A 17975-nucleotide genomic window follows, 5' to 3' on the forward strand; every position below is an offset into this window, starting at 1 on the left:
TCTGAGCTTGTTTTTTTGCAAACATTTCATTATCCAAACTAGGTAACATCATCAGTGCTTACCACCTTTTCTGTGGAAATCATTAAGTGAATGCAACAATCACAAATGTCAGGACCTTTTAAGTGAGCTCATTGTTTGCCATCTGCATTTTCCCCAAGACACCAGAAATAAACACTAGTTTCTGGTAAAAACATTTAAATCATAGTTGGGATGCTAAGAGCTGTAAATGTGGTTCGTTGCTGAGGTCACATGACCAAGGAGAGGTGGAGCAGTGGCCGTAACTTTGAATCTGGGTTGTAAGTGCCTTTTTGGTGGATCTGTCATAACGTCAAATGGTTGCTTAGTGACTGATTGTAAATTGATATTTTTTTTTGTTTCACATTTTTTTGCCCAATCTTAGTGGTATCCTTGAAGTGAAGATGGGCCACAGTTTTTTAATTCCTCTTGGGAAAGGTCAAGGGTTGGGATTGAAAGAGCTATTTGTCCTCCTGAGATTGTGTTAGGTTAAACTAAATTCAGTTCCAGATCAGCAGCACAAAACAACACCCATGCCACGCTGAAGTTCAAAATGACAGTAATTGGCACAGACCAATAATTTTCCTTCAGATAAAAGTCAGGAAACTTTCATCTTACTCTTTAAGAGAGGTCATTTTTAAAAAGTGTGGTCTTTCACTTGCAGCTTTTCCTGGTGTTCATGCATCTCAGTTGGCATCAGTGCTTATTAATTTACATCAAACAAAAAGTCTCACAATCAGTTCTTGATAATTTATTAACTAAAAAGGAATTAAGTCACAAGGGCAGGAGGGCCTTCCAGGAAGAACATTTACCAGATTCTTTCTCTGTTTAATTTTATATCTTTCAGCTGAACCTTTGGGTTTCATGCTGTTTCGTAGCTATGGCGCAAAGGATTTGGGACTGCCCATTAAATAAAAACTAAATGTCAGTTTTCTGTCATAAGATAATTTTCAACAAGAAGAAAGCCACCTGCCACCAACTAAAAGCTGGTGACAGTTTCCACTTTGCGTTCATAAAAGAAGTGATGGGGTGTACGCTTGGAGAGGGAAACCTTCCGGGTAAAGTAGCTGAGCAAGGACTTTGCACTCTGCTGGGATGGGCCATCTTCAGTATCATCCCTGAAGAAGGAAGCAAAGATAGGGAGAAATGAAGGATTGAGGTCTAACCTACTTTACTATCATCTTCTTCTGTGCTAGTTTGAGAAACATACAGTACTCAGTGAATCTTGCTGCAACCAGTGACCACTGGCAGAACCAACTTTGAAGGGAAACGGGAATTTCTTGCTCAAAAATGATAAATCACTTTGAGGTATAAATTTTGCAGATAGGGAGCTGACCCATTCAGATATCAAATACAACCCACATTCCTTCTATTTAATCTTCCACACATACCTACTATTCAAATAGAAACCCAAACTCTTCACCTACTCTCTTTTGTCATCCATATTCAACTCATCCCTACTTACTTGGTGTCCAGTCAATAGCAGTATGTCATGCACTTCCTGTTCTCTACCAGTCTGCTGTAGTGTTTAAGGTCCTGGCCTAGAATCTAGGAAACTGTGAGTTCTAGCCCCACTTTAAGGCATGAAAGCCGGCTGGGTGATTTTGGACCAGTCACTCTCTCTCAGCCAAACTATCTCAGTGGGTGGTTGTTGTGGAGAAAATAGAAGAGAGGAGTATTAAGTATGTTTGCTGCCTTGACATATTTACAAAGTAATAAAAGCAGGATAACAACCTAATAAATAATAAACTCCCCAACCCAATTGCTGCCTTTGAGAAAGCGTACTTCCTTCTGGAAGAATTAAACTATGAGAATGAAACTCCTGACACATCACAGTATATAGTAGCAGCAGTGAATAGTAAGTTATTTAACTTCTCCTTAACCCTCCATTATAATCTTTATCCATCAGTCCACCTCATAGCTTGTTCCTCCACTTACCAATGAACAGGCACAGCTTTGCTCTCCAGAATGAGCTGAGCTGTGCTCCAGCTAAATCGTACAAACTGTGGATAGCCAAAGATTGGGTCCAGGTTTTGAGCGAGCCATTCTTTAGTTTTGGGGTCTGGGGAGAGAAGGGATGACTAAGAGACTTTGCATAATCCTTTTATCAAATAATATATTTCAGTCCACTACTTCCGTTATAGGAGCAGACATCAGGCAAAGTGTATAACAAACATTAGGATAACTCTCTTCTCTTCCCACTCTGCTCTATAATTGCAACATGTTTAGTTCCACATTACAACCTGACCCGAGTCGTAGGGGTTAGAAAACCCATCACTGCATCAAGATACAACCTACGGCATCAGTTTTAACAACAGTGAAGTTTTGGCACCATCACTATCTACCCTAATGGAATAATAAATGATGACATCTCACAGGGGAAAAATCATTTAACTATAATTATGATTCAAATGTAAGACTGGGGGAAAAGAGAACTCAGGAATGCCAAAAATAATGTCTTTGCTTTTCAGTGTTCCTGCACAGGAACATAAAACCCTATTAGGCCATGGCATGAAAACAATACATGGTGGCCCCTACAACTGGCATTCAGGTCACCTCCAGTTTTCAGTGCAGAGCCTTAGATGACTAGAAAGGTATTACAGAAAAATAGCATGCCCATCCAGCTGTCATCCTGAATTAGAGTGTCTTCACAAAGCAAACATTTTCTGCTTGTCTAATCTTATTTTAAAGCCACCTGATCTAAACATCACTATCACAGCTCCAAATGCACAGAGATGGAACTGAAAGAATAAACTAGAATTTACCATTGGGATAGCCCGAGCCATAATCCATTTCTGCATCTTCCAGGTTTTCCAAGAATTTCCAATTCTTCACAATCCGGTCCCTTGCTACCTAGAGATTGTAAGAGATAACACTTCCTGTACCATATGAAAAGTCCATATAATTTGGCATTTTTTTCTTCAATAATGGACAATTATTGCCTAAATTAAGAAAAGCCTGATGGTAATTGAGCTGATGGGCCAATCTGCGCATCTTGCCAGATAACATAGCCTACATGGATTTGGAGACAAAGGAGTTTCGCATTTACCTTGGCACAAATGCTGGCTGCGCTTACGGTAGGGAAGAGAGAGTCTGCCTTGGCCCTCACTGTAACCTCCAGCTCAGGAAACTGCTGCTTTAGCTTTTCTTGGTATTTCTCTGCTGGTCCCACTGTGTCTACAAAAACCTGAACACAAAAAGACCCATGAAGGATTTAAGGGAGAGAGGAGGATTTCTTGCTACTTCCTGGCAGTCTAGGGCACTAAGCTAGTTCACCTCTGCAAGTTGCACTCCAGAATCTAGTGCATGCTGGATTAGGCCAATGGCTGTATCGTGAGATAGTGCATTCAAGTTGTACTTTGTCCTGTAAGGAAAAGGAAATCACATTGACTGATGAGGACAACTGACTATGAAGCTTATCAGAAAACAGGTGGATAAAAACTGAAATTAGCTGGATAATGCAACTTGTCTTTAAGGATTGTAACTAAGATAAGAGGGACCCAGGCTCTAATCTCTACCTGCTAATATGCCAGGGTGATGAGGACTGTCATTTTTAAGTACAGTCTACTTAAATGGATTGTTGTTGTTCGGATAAAATCAGATGTGACGCTGCAATGTTCATACAATAAATACAACAAATATAAATTAATGATTTTCATTCTGGACAAATACAAATAATTAGAAATAGGATGGGCCATTGTATCAATGAAACAAAGAAACAAACTGTTTTATAACCTTGGGTGACATTAAAAATATGGATATATAATATGTCTAACTTACTCTGGACAATTTGGGTTTTTTAAAAAATTACACAAACGTTATACTCTATTACAGCTAAACCATTTTGGCTGGTTAGTAATAATTCAACCAACTCTCCAGATGTATATGTTATATATAGTGACACCACATTATAATTAGATCCATAGGACACGTGTTTCAATTCTAGGGAGGGTAGGTCAGGCAAAGAAATAATTTTAGAGAAATGTGTGCATCTTTTAAAACCTAAGATTTAATCTACCTAATAGAGAAACTGCCTTGTCTCTACCACACTCACCGTCTCTGCATACTAGTTGAGATGAAATTGGGGGAGAGGATGTGTAGGGCCCATCCTACATATTCCTTAGCAGCATCTATTTTCTCAAAGATTTCTTCCCGTTGAGCTTCTGTCAGACTTTTAGAATCTGAAAGCAAGTGGAAAAAGATCATTTTCAGACAACGTGGCATGGAAGAAATAAACATTATTCCTCTCCCTTGCTCCCCCAATAAAAATAGAGTATTTTTGTTTTCCTTTTTGTACAGACCCTCTGTCTTGTGACACAGTTGCAAAATTACTGAAGTACAATCAGAACCTGACACTCCTTTTACCTGCTACTTTCAAAGTCTCTAGGTCTCCCTGCCGAGACACAGGACAGAAACAGATTCCGTAGACCATGGGACCTGGAAAAAAAAAAACTCCAAAAAGTTACTCAGTCTCAGCTACTATGATCTCTTTACAAAAAGTATAAAATTAGCTAACATCCTTGTCAGGTAAGTAGGTAATACAAATGAAATGGCTTGAAAAACTGCTTTCACAGTACTTAAGCTACAACATCATCTCTACAACAGGCAACCCTCCATAACGTTCTCTTACAATAAACTTTAATTACACTGCATTCGTTCATTCCCGGAGATGAGGAATGTGAACATCGTATCGGTGGATTTAAGGATCGGAAGCATATTGGCACAAAATGAGAAAATGGGCTGCAAATCAAGACTGTATTAATTATGTACTATGTTTACAAGAAGATACTACAATATGTAAGTTAGCTTCACGCCAACAGGCAATTAGACTATCTAGAAATCCATACAATCCAGCGTGTTACCCCGGATTCACCCCGGATGATGCTTTGGGGCCAGTACCCCAAAGAAGTGTTCCCTCATATATTTGAATCCATACCCAGTACTGGTCCTCTGCCTGCCTCATCGATGCCCAAACTACAGGGCTCAGTCCGGCAAACAGGAGGCACCGCCGAGGCCAACAAACAATTCACCGAATTGTCCCGTTCGAATTTGCCGAGATCCATATTCGTTCGCGCGCTGGAAGCAATCGGCTTCCAGCGCGCGAACGAATAGAAGAAAGGGAAATCCAAAGAGTGCAATGTCTTCTGGGAAACGTAGTTTGTGAAACGAGAGGATTCGCTACGCAATTCCTAGGGTTGGTCGAAAGGCTGTGGCATCTCCAAATTAAAATAGGAATTTTCATTAACAATCCTACATGGTGCGCAGTGAGTAAAGCTGCGGAGTACTTTAATGCAGTTTTACACACACACCCGAGCTTATGCCTGTCGTTAATGAAAGTATGACACAGGCTGTTGTTTAATTTGGTCTATTATGTGTTCCGTTTGGCTGAGCCTTTGGGCTTTCGGAATCTTGAGCCCGTTTTGTGGATTTCCACATCAGCTGGAAATTCAAAGGAGATCAAAACTGGAATGGGGACACAGAATGCATTGTAGCTTTAAGAAATGCTCTCCTCGTCCCCTAAAAACTTGACTGTACAGCAAGCCATACCCTAAAGAACTTAGGGTGAAGCAATTACGGGAGATAATGAAAAAAATGCCTTTATTCCTTCGGTGCATTTCCTAAAGCATTGTAACATCCATATAAGGCTATTCTTTTATTCTGACCCCCCGCCCCCCCCCCCAAAAAAAAACCACAACAACACTTGCCCAATGTCAAGAATCAATTATTCCAAGTATGGCTTTCTCAGTGTTAGAATTCGCCCTGTTGGCCGACCACCTGGCAGCCATACTATCGGGAAGCCAATTTGGTTTTCAGACAGGGACAGCGAGTGGAAAACCTTACATAACTTAGCTATAAACAGAAGCTCGGGGGAGAGGGGCGAGAGAGGTCGCTCTTTTGGTTTCCGCGAATTGCTTTGGTTAGCGTAACGAAGATCGATCTCTTTTTTAAACAGTTCGGACTGCGTTTCAATCGCTGATCGTCGCAAGGAACCTGAGTTTATCAGCAAAGGCCCGAACGGAGGGCCAAACGAAAAAAAAAACAAAAAGAAATCCTAAACCAATGACGGCGTTTCCAAGCTCTGCATGTTAGAATCACGCGCCGACCACCTTCGTTCTCGCCTCCAATATCCCCCTTTCGGATACGATCGAGGGAGAGGAGCACGTGTGCCGCTCTTTGCCGTGCCCCCGCCTTTACGCTGCCGGGCCTGCCCTCTTCCCGTCTCTCAGGGTATAAAACCCTCCGCGGTAGCCGCGGGTTTCTTCTTTTGCTGGTGCCACACCTCCTTTCCCTGCAAGCGGTCCCTTTTCCCTCGTGCTGTTCGCGGAGACTGCGGTAGGTTAGGTGCTTTCACGCTCTTGTCGAGGCTCGTGAAAAAAGCCACAGAAAGGGTGCCTTTCAGCCGTTTTGGGGGCTTGGCAAGGTTTCGGGGGCGGGTGGGCCCGCCGAAGCGCTTTGCCCTCGTTTTCAGCCTTGTGGACGGAGGATTCCGTGGTGGGGGTAGTGTCCTTTCTTCTTTTAGAGGCGTGATATTGGGGAGAAACGCTAATGCTGGATTAAGGGCTCTGCGACGCATAGTCTCTCTTATTCTCCCCAAAACTGCCAGGTAGGCGGGCTTTCTTCCAATTAAATTGCAGGCTGCAGGCGAGGAATAGGGTCTTCTTTGTTCAGAGAGAGGATGGAGAAAGAAAGGAAGCCTGTCTGCTTCCTTTAATCCTTTCTATATATATACCCCACCCCCCTCTTTACCTTCCAATTGCTAGGGTTTTTTTTTCCCGCCCCAATCCTTAGGAAAAGGGGGAAGCTTTCTAGGCTGGCCTTAATTTTTGAAGGGAGGCAGAGCAGGTAACCACGATACTTAAGGTTTCTAGTAACCTGAAAAAAAGACAGAAATCTAAATAGCTAAAAAGGCATCCCTTCCTCTTTCTTTAGAGTTTACATAGTGTTTTCCCAATTTCTAGAATGCCTAACCATGCTGGCTAGGGATTATACAAAATATATCCCAGCTTTCCTTTAAAAAAAAATAGAGGTATGCATATTTTAAAACAAAGTACCGAATGGTATAAGGTATCTTCATGCCCCAATTTTCAGTTTATGTCTTGAAAGTGACTACCTAAGCTTTTCAAGGTTAGGGAGTAGCTTTTAAGGTTTAAGAGGAGAGAACCAAAGGTACAGTAATGGCTGTGGGCTGGGATACTTAATGATTTTGTTCTGAATATCATTTTCTTTTAGGCAGCTGCATTGATAAATGCAAAGATTATACAGTTAGGTGTTTTGCATTATGCCTATTAGTGCAAATTTCACTTCTTTGAACTACCAGAGAATTGTGCAAGGCCTAGTTTTGTAATGCCATAGTCTGAGGAATTCTGTGAAGTATTACACCACCTGCCAAAACTGGAAAAAAAAATGTCAAAGTTAGGAATAGTCAGAGCATTTTCTCTCTGCCACCTACTCATAATCTCCCTAATAAGTAGGACTTAGCTGCTAATAGTCCTGGAAGTTATTGGTTGCTGGAACTCTTTATGGCAGGAAGTAACAGCATGTAATAGAACTCTCTTATTCTATGCTCTAAACTGCTGAAGAACTGCAGGTCTGGAAATGGTCAAGGTTGGAAGACAAAATGTAGCATTAGAATTGGCTAGGTGCAGCCAGTCCCTTTGCTGGGGCATAACTTCCCAAAGCTTATTTCAAAAGATGGCAGTTACTTAACCTATTGACCAAACCAAATATCTTAAAGCATTACTGCCCCTTTTGAGCTAAGTTAGTTGATTTTGGCCCTTGTTCTAGCAAGAGCGTGGTGCTTGGCAGTGCTAGGATCAGTTATACCCTTAAATTTTCATGAATGATCTGTACCAACTTCTGGTTGCCACCATTTAGAACTGCAATAGTTTGAAAAGAGAGGGTTAGGTCAGGGTAAGGTGTCTTTTCAAACTACTGGTGCCCAAAGACAACAGTGAGATCCAATTGAATCCAGTTCTTTATATGCTTACATCTAATGTAGTCTTGCAAGACTTAGGCTATAACCTTCAAAGCTAATCTAAGGTGTGGCTATCCTAAAGCTTTTCCTCCTTCCCCCATCCAGTTCAGGACTACACAATCTCTTAGTTCCTTCTCTGGAATGTGCTGTCTCCTTCCTGGGAAGTTGGGTGCTACTGCTGAGTTCATTCCTCCCCTGCCAGTTCAGCTGCACACTATCACAGCAGCCAGTTTGTGAAATGTCATGGCGGGAGGGGGTTTGTTACTATATAAGGACAACCTCTGCCCCAAGCCTAGAATAAGTTTTTCACATTTTTGTTCTAAGAAAAAAGGACGAAATTGTCCTGTAGTTCTTTAATTTTCCACTGAAATTTGAGACTATTTGGGAACTACCTGCCCCAGCCTCCCAAAAGAGACAAGAGTTTTATTTTAATGCAGAGAAAATAACAGTAAAAAGAAAATACCAATTGCCTCCTTTATACTATACATTTATTATCTATTCTGCTCACACAAGAACTTAAAAGGAGGAAAATATATAAATATTTTGAAAAGAAATGAAATGTAAATTCTTCTGAAGATTGAAAAAGATATATGCTTGTCTTTGGTCATTGTCTTCACATGTATATTGAGTTGACCCAAACTATAATATTTCCTATGCTTGAAGTTTGAATCCATTCTGACTTTATTTGGTCTGTTGCTGTTGCTGTTGTTTTTTAGGTTATAAAAAATAAATTGCATTTGCTTTAGTTTTGGGCACCATCTAAGGCAATCTTTGGATGTTAAAGGTTGGGAAGGGTGTAGATATAATTTCTTTTTGTATACTGGTGATATTTAAGAATTTTGGATCAATATTCTACTTTGTCTTATTTTATAAAGATTGTAGAGTATTTTGGTTCTAACTGGAATAAATCTAGCTGGATCCCAATACATAGTTAGGTAAAGAAATGGGATTTGTGATTTCTACTGACACATTTGGAACTGTATAAAACCCAAAGGTATTTCTAAATACTAAGAAATATGTTGAACATTATTACTAAGTGGATGTTAATAAATAGCTTAAAATTCCTTTAAACCTTTGAATTAAAATTATTCTTACGAAATTTTTCCTTTATTTCCTTTATATTCTTATAGGTACTTCTATGGTTTAATAAATATATTGAAAACTTACTTAGGGAATGTATTTGGGGAAAATGGATCACCAAGGTTTTCCTTAGCTAAAGTGAGATTATCATTTGAGGAAAGTGGGTTTTTTTAATTTATATGTTCTGTAAAAGTACCACTGGACCAATAATTTATCAGCCATCTTTTCTGGTGTGAAATGAAAATATAATGGAATATATTTATGGGCTAAATCGGAAGATTAGTAATTGAGAACAACATAGAGCAAGGAAAGGTTTTATTACCAATAGTAGGAATAGTGACAAATCTTTAGACCACATTGGACATAATTTGAGTTTCATAAATTCTAATTTGAAAATTGGTGGTAAATCATTTTATTAGAAAGCTTGGATAAGAACTGGGGTTATTACTTTAAATTGGCTACTGGACTTTTTCATATTTATTCAAATTCAATTTGGTCTTACCAGTTTGCAACAGTGAAAGTATTTTCAAGCTTAAGCATGTTCTAAACTTACCAGATGATTTGGCTGCTTTAAAGGCCAAAAAGTTGCTTTTTTCCCTGATGAAAACTATTGCCAAAATAAAGTAGACATTTCTGGGGTATTATAAACATACCTTTTAGGTCAAGATCAGGTTGGAAATAATAAATGGCTTTGTTGGTAACTCTCTCTGTGCACCATACTTTTTCTTTCTATAGTTAGTAAGATGAAGGAGGCATCTGAACTAGGAAATGCAGCATGTTGCTCCTCAAAACAAAGAATATGAATATCTAATAGCCTCACAGTGCATGCCTCAGGGTTTGCTGTGGATTTAAAATCATTATTAAACCATTCTATTGAACCAGTTCCTGTGACTAGGACTTTGAATAGAGCATTATGCTGGATTGGTAGACTTTGCTCTTTCTCTGAGTTTATGGGCTCTAATTGGGTAAAAGTTGTCAGAAAATGGGGAAAGAGATGCCAAAATAGTGCTGCCTCTTTAAATAATCAAAGGTAATTAAACAGTACGTACTCTGAATCAACCAATCATTCCTGAGAAGTGGTGCCCTTGCCAACTTAAGGCATACATTATTGTTCTGATATTTTAGGAAATGGCCTCTGGTAAAGCATATATTGGGAAACCAGTTCCAGATTTTCGTGCTACAGCAGTGGTGGATGGCGACATCAAGGATATAAAGTTATCAGACTACAGAGGTAAGGCACTGTATCGTCTATTAAGTTTTTAATTGTGCATCCATTGGGTTACTTAGTATTCTAACCTGTCTAGACTTTATGGGAAGGCTAAGATGCATTTTCCAAATAGAATGCTTTATGAATCCACTTTAGCCATGTTGGCATCTTTGGTAATTATAGAAGAAATGCACGTGCTTTCATATTTTATTTTATTAAATTTGTTTGCTGTCCATCTTAACTGCAAGGCAACTCTGGATGGCTTACAATATCATATTATAAAATATTGCATAATGTGTGCCGTGTATAATTACATTATTTTATTTATACATACATTTATAAATGGAATAATTTACATTTATAAATGTATATAATCCCATTAAAATTGCAATAAAATACAAGTTATAGCTAAAGATGGGGAAGAAGGGGCCAGGCGGGGAAGTGCTATTAAATCAGTCAACCACCTCCAGTGTGATATTCCCTCATTGGGCCTCAAGTCAACTGGCAGAGCCAGGTCTTTATATGCTTGTGGAAAGTCAGGAGGGCAGGAGCCAATCTCACCTCAGGGAGTACCATGTTCCAAAGAGCAAGGGCCATGGCAGAGAGGGTGCTTCTCCTGGACACCACCACCCCATCTGGAATTCCTTGGTGGAACTTAGAGCATTCCTCCTCTGCCAACATGGGTGTGGCAGGCTTGTCCCATAGAGGTCAGACTGTTCCTCAAGTAAGCTGGACCCATACCACACAGGGCTTTATAGGTAATAACTAATACCTTGAATTGTACCTGGAAGCAAACAGGCAGCCAGTGCAGCTCGTGGAACAGTGGTGTATCATGGGCCACTGTAGAGGCCAGACTAAAACTGCCCATACCATTACACTCCAGTTAAAGCTTTCAAATGCTTTTCAAGGGTAACAACCATAATGAGAGTCTCCAGTCCAGGATACATTTGTAGTTTAAGATCTATGTCATCATACTTAGTGTAAGATGTAATACATTATCAGTGAGCTAATTTGGTGTAGTGGTTAAGCATCAGGCTATAACTAGGGAACCAGCTGGATGACCTTGGACCTCCCAGTCTATCAGCCATAAGAAGGAGGCAGTGGTAAAGCACGTCTGAAAAACCTTGCCAAGAAAACTGTAGGGGGTTGTCTAGGCAGTTGCCAGGAGTCGAAAACTGACTTGAAGGCACCACCGTCCCCCAAAAGCCAAAGAAGAGGTAGCTTACAGTTCATAGAGTTTGTTTTTAAATTGATAGTGTTATAACTATGAATGAAGAACAAAAACATATTCAGTCTAGGTAGCCATTGCATTAAATAAAAGCTGGTTGGGTCACTTTGGGTGATAGTCGCTTACTGTCAGTACAACTCACCTTACAGGGTAAAAAAAATAGGAAGGAGTATTGTGTGTCTTCACTGTCTTGGGTTATTTATAAAAATAATGACAGTATAAATACAAATGAATGTGCATAGATAAATGGCATGTTTGTTTTATAACTGGAAGAAAGGTCCTGATTTGATCTGGATAAGATGCAACCAACTTATGGGTGTTCTCTTCTAGTGACTCCAAATTTTATTCCATTTATAAACTTTAACAAGAATACTAGCCAAAAGATTATGGGAGTGCAAAGATTCTGGGACTCTTGATTGTGATTGTTTTACTGATGCCCATTTCTTCCATATAGGCAAATATGTGGTTCTGTTCTTCTACCCACTGGATTTTACCTTTGTCTGTCCCACTGAGATAATAGCTTTCAACGATCGAGTTGAGGAGTTCCGCAAGATTAATTGTGAGGTTATTGCTGCTTCTGTCGACTCTCAATTTACCCATTTGGCTTGGTGAGACTCCTAGTATATAATTATTCATAGAAGTTGTGATGGAAAACTAGTTCCAGAGGTGCATATTAAAAACTGTCTAATAATAGGACACTGACAGAAAGGAATAATTGTGCTTTCTAAGAAGTGTACCCTGGCCTGGATCTTGCTGATATGTGGAGATCTTTTCTCAGGCTTCGTTCTTGCCTAGGAGCTGGAAATATTCCAGTCATACTCAGGCAGAAGGTACAACTGATATACCAGTCACAAGAAATCCTTGCAGTTATAGTGCTGAGAAGCACTTAGGCAGATGTTAACTGACAGATGGGTGTGGAGGTCTCCACCAATTTTATCTAGCAAAACTTGGTTGTTGGTTAGGGGGTTATCAGCTGGCTCACTAGCTGACATAAGCTGGTTGTACAATTAATGCCAGACACCTGAAATGGGTGCAGAGAACTGTATGCACTACTTTGAGCCAGCAAATGTAAATGAAATGGCTCTTTGGAAAATCCATTTTTTTAGTGAGGAGAAAAACGATCTACCCATTTTTCAGACACAGTTACTTTCACAAAGTTGTGTGTTTAGTTAGGAAAATATCTTCTATGTTTAAAGTTGCTGGTTAATTTAATAATTTTTAAAACCTAAATGGTTTCAGTGTAGTGAATTTCAGGTCATTAAAACAATAGTATTGTGAATATTATTTTTTTCCCTGTAGGACAAATACAGCAAGAAAGGATGGTGGCTTGGGTTCAACAAATATCCCACTTGTAGCAGACATCAACCATAACATTTGTAAGGATTACGGCGTGCTCAAGGAAGAGGATGGCATTGCATACAGGTATGAAAAGTTAATTCTAAGTGAATTTGGAAAAACCTGTTCTTAGGTGACGGATATCTTGGTAGTTTAGCTGATATAATCCCAGTTAGCATATTGTTCCTAGAGATGTAAGCAGAGTGACCAGGGCGTCATAGGACTAACTTATATTCTGTTTATTAGCTATGTCTAACTAATCCATGTTGCTCAAACAACAACATGTTGGTCAAGTAAATATAGGGAAGCTATAGTAATCCAATTCTTAGCAAATGCAGACCTGGAGCCTTTACAAGATAAAAGAATATCTGTGGTTCAGAGAATTCACTGGATCTCTCTGTCCTAGCCTTAACTTTTTTTCTAGCTTAACTCTTAAAATTGAGAAAGCTGCATATGCAAAAATTCAAAATGTCACAGTTCGTGGTTGATCTAGCCCTATGTCCTATTGATTGACAGGTAAAAGGTTCTAATAGGTTCCATTATCATTTTAAAACGATAATGCTTGCAATTGGTATTGCACCTTTTCTCCCTCAGGGGCCTGTTCATAATAGACGATAAAGGCATCCTGCGACAGATCACAGTCAATGACCTACCTGTGGGACGTTCTGTGGATGAGACACTGCGCCTGGTTCAAGCCTTCCAATTTACAGACCAGCATGGTGAAGGTGTGTGACAGATCCTGGGATAATGAAGTGGACTTAGAAAGATATAGCAGTAGTGCTCTGGGAAAGATGATCAATTTAAGATTGGCTCCTAGTGCCTTGTTTCTCTTTAGGGTGCTATGATGTGTCTGAGTGAGACACAGTGGGGATTGTATAACAGTTCTAAAACAATTTAGCAGAAAGGTAACTTAAATTTGGCTTTACCTTAGCAGCTTTCTTTCCCAGTCTAAACTCTTACAGATGACTTAGACTTCAGTTTTTATCATCCCTTAGCTAGCATGTTCAACAGCTATGTTATGGGAAAGCTACAACGAGAAGTTGTCATTTAGCAAAGCAGAGACCAAGAATCTTCCCAGCTGCTGCTTATGTTTTGCAAGATTACCAAATTTCAGTATTTGCCCCTAGGTTTTGATGAAGATGTCAGCCATTTTTATATATTTGGTGTGGATGGGTGGAATTATTTATTAGATTTATGTAGCATCTACCTCACATATGTGACTCTAAATTAGGTAAAATACATACCGGTAGTATAAAAAAATTGAAGACCTAGCATCCAAGTGTCATTTAAAAAATCACTAATATAGCAGGAGATAAGCTCTGTCATGAATCCAAGGCACCAAGTTCAGGCACTAAACTATAAATCAAGTTTTCAGGGCTTTGTGGAAGATCAGCAAGAATGGAGTTAATCTAATCTCAGAGGGAACTGTGTTCAAAAGAGTAGGCGCCATTGCAGAAAAGGCTCTCTTTCTGGGCCCCACCAGCTGACACTCCTTAGCTGATGACACCCAGAGCATGCGCCTCCTGAATCAGGGACAGATAAGTCCTGTAAGTAATCAGGTAGACAGATAGTTGCTGACATTGTTTCAGAAAGTAATTAACGTTTTATGCCCATGCCAAATAGTGAACCTCTTCAGTAGAGCCTTTTAATGTATTTGGAATTCTTAAGATACAGTTCGCAACACTCTTAATAACTTTTGCCTGGAGCATACTGGAACATAAGCTTGGTATCTTTCCATTTCTCATGCTGTGTCTTGAAGACAGTTTCAAGAATGAACATGAAATTCCTTTGATCTGATGTAACAATCTCAACTTGCACAACTAGCTTGCATGTAGAAAAATAGCTAGTTGCCCTGTTATGTCCTCTAATTTAGGACCATATATCTAGAGTGTACATTATTGTCCAAAACATTTCATAAAAGGAACAACTTCTAGTGAAATAACTATTGGTAATTAAGCCAGTAAAGAAGCATGAGGTATTTGCCTTCCCAGGCAGACATGCATATTCTGAAGCCAGAGTAGGAGCTTCTAGATCCAAACTGGAAGTAGAGTGTAGAGTCTTAAAAGTGTACATATACAATACACCCTTACCTCAGAGCAAGAACATCTTAAATTGCTTTAACTGACTACATTAAATACCATTAAATAAATACTAGAACGTTATGAAGTTGAGTTTGGATATCCTGGCAGTCCTGCTTCCTCCATGGCTTGCTTAACATTGTATGAACCAGGAATATAGATTGAATTCTTTGTTTGCCCAAAGTGCAAACAGTTCCCAGATAGCATGAAGTCATCATAGTTTATTTAGCCATTTCTGCCATTGCAATTGTTAATTTCTAAAATCTTTTATGATCCTTGCTGATTATATCTTCAAATCTACATTATACCCATCTTAAGCCATATTATCCAAGAGGATTAAAAAAACCCAAAATAACAATTTTGGAGGGCGGGGGAGATAAAATAAGGCTCAACATCACCGTTTTATGCAAATATATTCCAGCAGGAAAATACTGAATTTTGGGAAATGTTGTCTTTTGTAGAAATTCTAAATAGTGTGCAAGCACATATACATCCATGTTATGAACTAGTTTGGGTGTATTTCTGTTAATTCAACTAACTGGTTTCATCTCTTTATTCATCTTTTTGTTTCAACAGAAATAGAGGCAGCCTTGTTATTTAGGTTTGCTCCCTTTCTTGTCTTGAAAAATCCCTATTTCAAAATAATTATCTACTCTAACATTTGTTCCTGTTCTTGCTACAGTGTGCCCAGCTGGCTGGCAACCTGGCGGTGACACCATCAAGCCTAATGTGAAAGACAGCAAGCTTTTCTTTGCCAAGCAACTGTAGATTTCTCCTTTTGTATGCTCTATTAATGAAGTAACCTGGCTTAATGTAAAGGGATTTGCAATAAATTCTCCATAACAAAGAGTTTGGGGAGATAGTTTGTCTATAAAAGTAGGCTGCTGTATAAGTAATTGCCCATAGAACTAGTTTAGATGCAAATTTCAGTTGGGCATCTTCATTTCTCAGTAAAATGATCATTAAAGGAAGCCTGATGTTACCTTCTAATGTCTATATTGCTGAACTTATTTTAAAATAAGAAAACTGTTCCAAGATCATAATGCTGAATTTAGCATTTCATGTTATACGAGAGAGGTCAGGAGCAGGAGCATACAAATAGGTCTGATTTTCGAAATGCATAGCATACATTCTTGTTTGTCTTTGCTACGGTGCATTTGTGATGTAACAGGCACTGATTTTTTTTTAAAGTACTAAAATCAAGAGAAGACTTAACTATTAGCTGACAAGCCACAAATCTGTCCATCCATTAGGTAAGAAAGTAGAACTAAATCTGTTGAGATGGAAATCTTGTTTAGTCCATTGTCATCCAATTCTAGAAAATACACAATTCCTAGTGCAAGTTGTTGATATCCTGAAACATTTTATTTATATAAAATAGGTTATTGACTTCTCCACTAGAAAATCCATTCCTGGGGGTTGAAGGAATTTTTGAGGACCATGAGATAATGAGTGGAAAGAGTAGGGGAAAAATTTAGCCCCTGTCTTGTGAATAAGGAGGAACTTAAAAGAACCATATACAATTGTAAATTGAATAGGCTCAAGTTGGCTAACTATAGGCATCTACCTTCTACAGTCCTCTATTTAAGATGCTGTGTAGTTTTAAAGTTTGCTGGACTGCTGCTGAAAAGTGTATGATATTAACCATTTTGCTTAGTATTTTTGTTTTTTTCTTTTGTGTTTAGTTGCTTAATTTCACCATTCATAGCTATAATGATTTAGATTTTTTAATGATACATTCATCTTCCTAAGAAAAATGTGCAACATAAGAAAAATAGTACTACCGTAGGTAGGTTCCTTAATCCTGCAAAGACACCCTGATTCAGAATGTACAGGTAGCCCTAGACATGTGACCACAATTGGGACTGGAACCTCTGCTCCTAAACAGTACATTTGTTAAGTGAATCATGCCTGATTTTCTGACCCTTTGTGTCATGGTTCTTCAGCAAATCACATGGTCGCTAAACAAATACGGCTACACCCATTTAAGGGAAGCCACCTGGGAAGGTAGCAAATGATGATCATGTGACCCTAGGATGCTGCAACCATAAATACATGAGTCACCAAGCACCCAAATTTTGATCAGGTGACTGCGGGGACTGGTCAAACGTCACTTTTTTCAGCTCTGTAGTAACTTGAAGTGGTGATTAAATTAGTCATGGATCAAGGACTACTGGTGGAAAATTTGCTGCAGACCAGAAGTTTGGTTATATTGCTAATTGCTAGGAAAGCTTAGAGCAAAAGTACTAGATACCACATGATGCACCATCAGCCCTTTTGTGGTGAACCCCAAAGCAGTCTTCCCTCTAGTTCCTACAGCCAAACTTGCGGGGAGAAAGATTGTTTCTTAAGAAAAAGCCTACAAAGATAGTTATTTTGTACTTTCAGAAAATTGCCATTTACCAAATTTTCGAGTCAACTCCTTCCTATGATACAGTCACATGGCCTTTAGAAGCTAGAAAAATCCTCTAGACCCAGTCTTTGAGTACATAAACATGTCCTTCCTTAGCTTAAGGAGGAGGACCTTATCCCATGCTTTCTTAAATGTACTTAAATGCCCAGTTTTTCCCCTGCCTTTAGAATGTAAGCAGCATAACTGTTTTTGGCTGTGGTTATAGTTAATTACTGGTTTACTTACTCTTGGTTTTTTGGGAGGGAAAAATATCACCAAATGAGACCACTCAACATGTTACATAGTAAATAGCCACTTGGCTCAACGTGTTATATTACTTTACATGTCATAACTAACCAAATACATCTTGGCACCATTCTGGTGAGTGAGACTACAACCACATTGGGTACTTTGACGAGTTCTGTAAGTTGCAGTCATAATGCCCCGTATTCAGTAGAACTGGACTTTCCATATTCTTTCAAAATAAATTACTGAAATTAAAATACCATGTAATAGTTATTTAATATTACTAAGGTATTGACTTTATATAAGCAATATGAGATGTTGTCCTTTAATATTAAATTACATGAGTAGATTTAAGAAGCATTTTATAAATATTAATGTGTTGCTCCATCTTAATAATTTCATCTAGGTTTTTTTGGCAA

At 38.9% G+C, this 17975-nt stretch overlaps 2 protein-coding genes across 2 annotated transcripts; one reads left to right on the forward strand and one right to left on the reverse strand.

Moving 5' to 3' along the window:
* Positions 1-751: 751 nt before the first annotated feature.
* RNASEH2A (ribonuclease H2 subunit A) lies at positions 752-5276 on the reverse strand. Its single transcript, XM_026696311.2, has 8 exons — positions 4952-5276; positions 4381-4452; positions 4070-4196; positions 3292-3379; positions 3065-3202; positions 2781-2868; positions 1954-2077; positions 752-1133 (listed from the first exon to the last, which is right to left on the reverse strand). Exons 1-8 carry the CDS (start codon positions 5076-5078, stop codon positions 995-997), a joined length of 903 nt encoding a protein of 300 aa, XP_026552096.2. The 5' UTR covers positions 5079-5276; the 3' UTR covers positions 752-994.
* Positions 5277-6274: 998 nt separating this feature from the next.
* On the forward strand, positions 6275-15908 carry PRDX2 (peroxiredoxin 2). The gene is made up of 6 exons (XM_026696312.2): positions 6275-6348; positions 10196-10301; positions 11960-12113; positions 12805-12927; positions 13435-13565; positions 15601-15908. Exons 2-6 carry the CDS (start codon positions 10199-10201, stop codon positions 15684-15686), a joined length of 597 nt encoding a protein of 198 aa, XP_026552097.1. The 5' UTR covers positions 6275-6348; positions 10196-10198; the 3' UTR covers positions 15687-15908.
* The last annotated feature ends 2067 nt before the right edge of the window (positions 15909-17975 follow it).

The sequence above is a fragment of the Pseudonaja textilis genome, chromosome 2, assembly GCF_049901715.1.
Source record: "Pseudonaja textilis isolate UNSWEBS1 chromosome 2, rPseTex1.2, whole genome shotgun sequence".
Taxonomy (NCBI): Eukaryota; Metazoa; Chordata; class Lepidosauria; order Squamata; family Elapidae; genus Pseudonaja; species Pseudonaja textilis.

Excerpts from the sequence above, each read along its gene's own strand:
- PRDX2 (XM_026696312.2), top strand. The coding sequence starts at position 10,199 with ATGGCCTCTGGTAAAGCATATATTGGGAAACCAGTTCCAGATTTTCGT. Across the intron at positions 10,302-11,959 it reads AAAGTTATCAGACTACAGAG|GCAAATATGTGGTTCTGTTC; the intron begins GTAAGGCACTGT and ends TCTTCCATATAG. Across the intron at positions 12,114-12,804 it reads CAATTTACCCATTTGGCTTG|GACAAATACAGCAAGAAAGG; the intron begins GTGAGACTCCTA and ends TTTTCCCTGTAG.
- RNASEH2A (XM_026696311.2), bottom strand. The coding sequence starts at position 5,078 with ATGGATCTCGGCAAATTCGAACGGGACAATTCGGTGAATTGTTTGTTG. Across the intron at positions 4,453-4,951 it reads AGGCAGAGGACCAGTACTGG|GTCCCATGGTCTACGGAATC; the intron begins GTATGGATTCAA and ends TTTTTTTTCCAG. Across the intron at positions 2,869-3,064 it reads CAGCCAGCATTTGTGCCAAG|GTAGCAAGGGACCGGATTGT; the intron begins GTAAATGCGAAA and ends TACAATCTCTAG.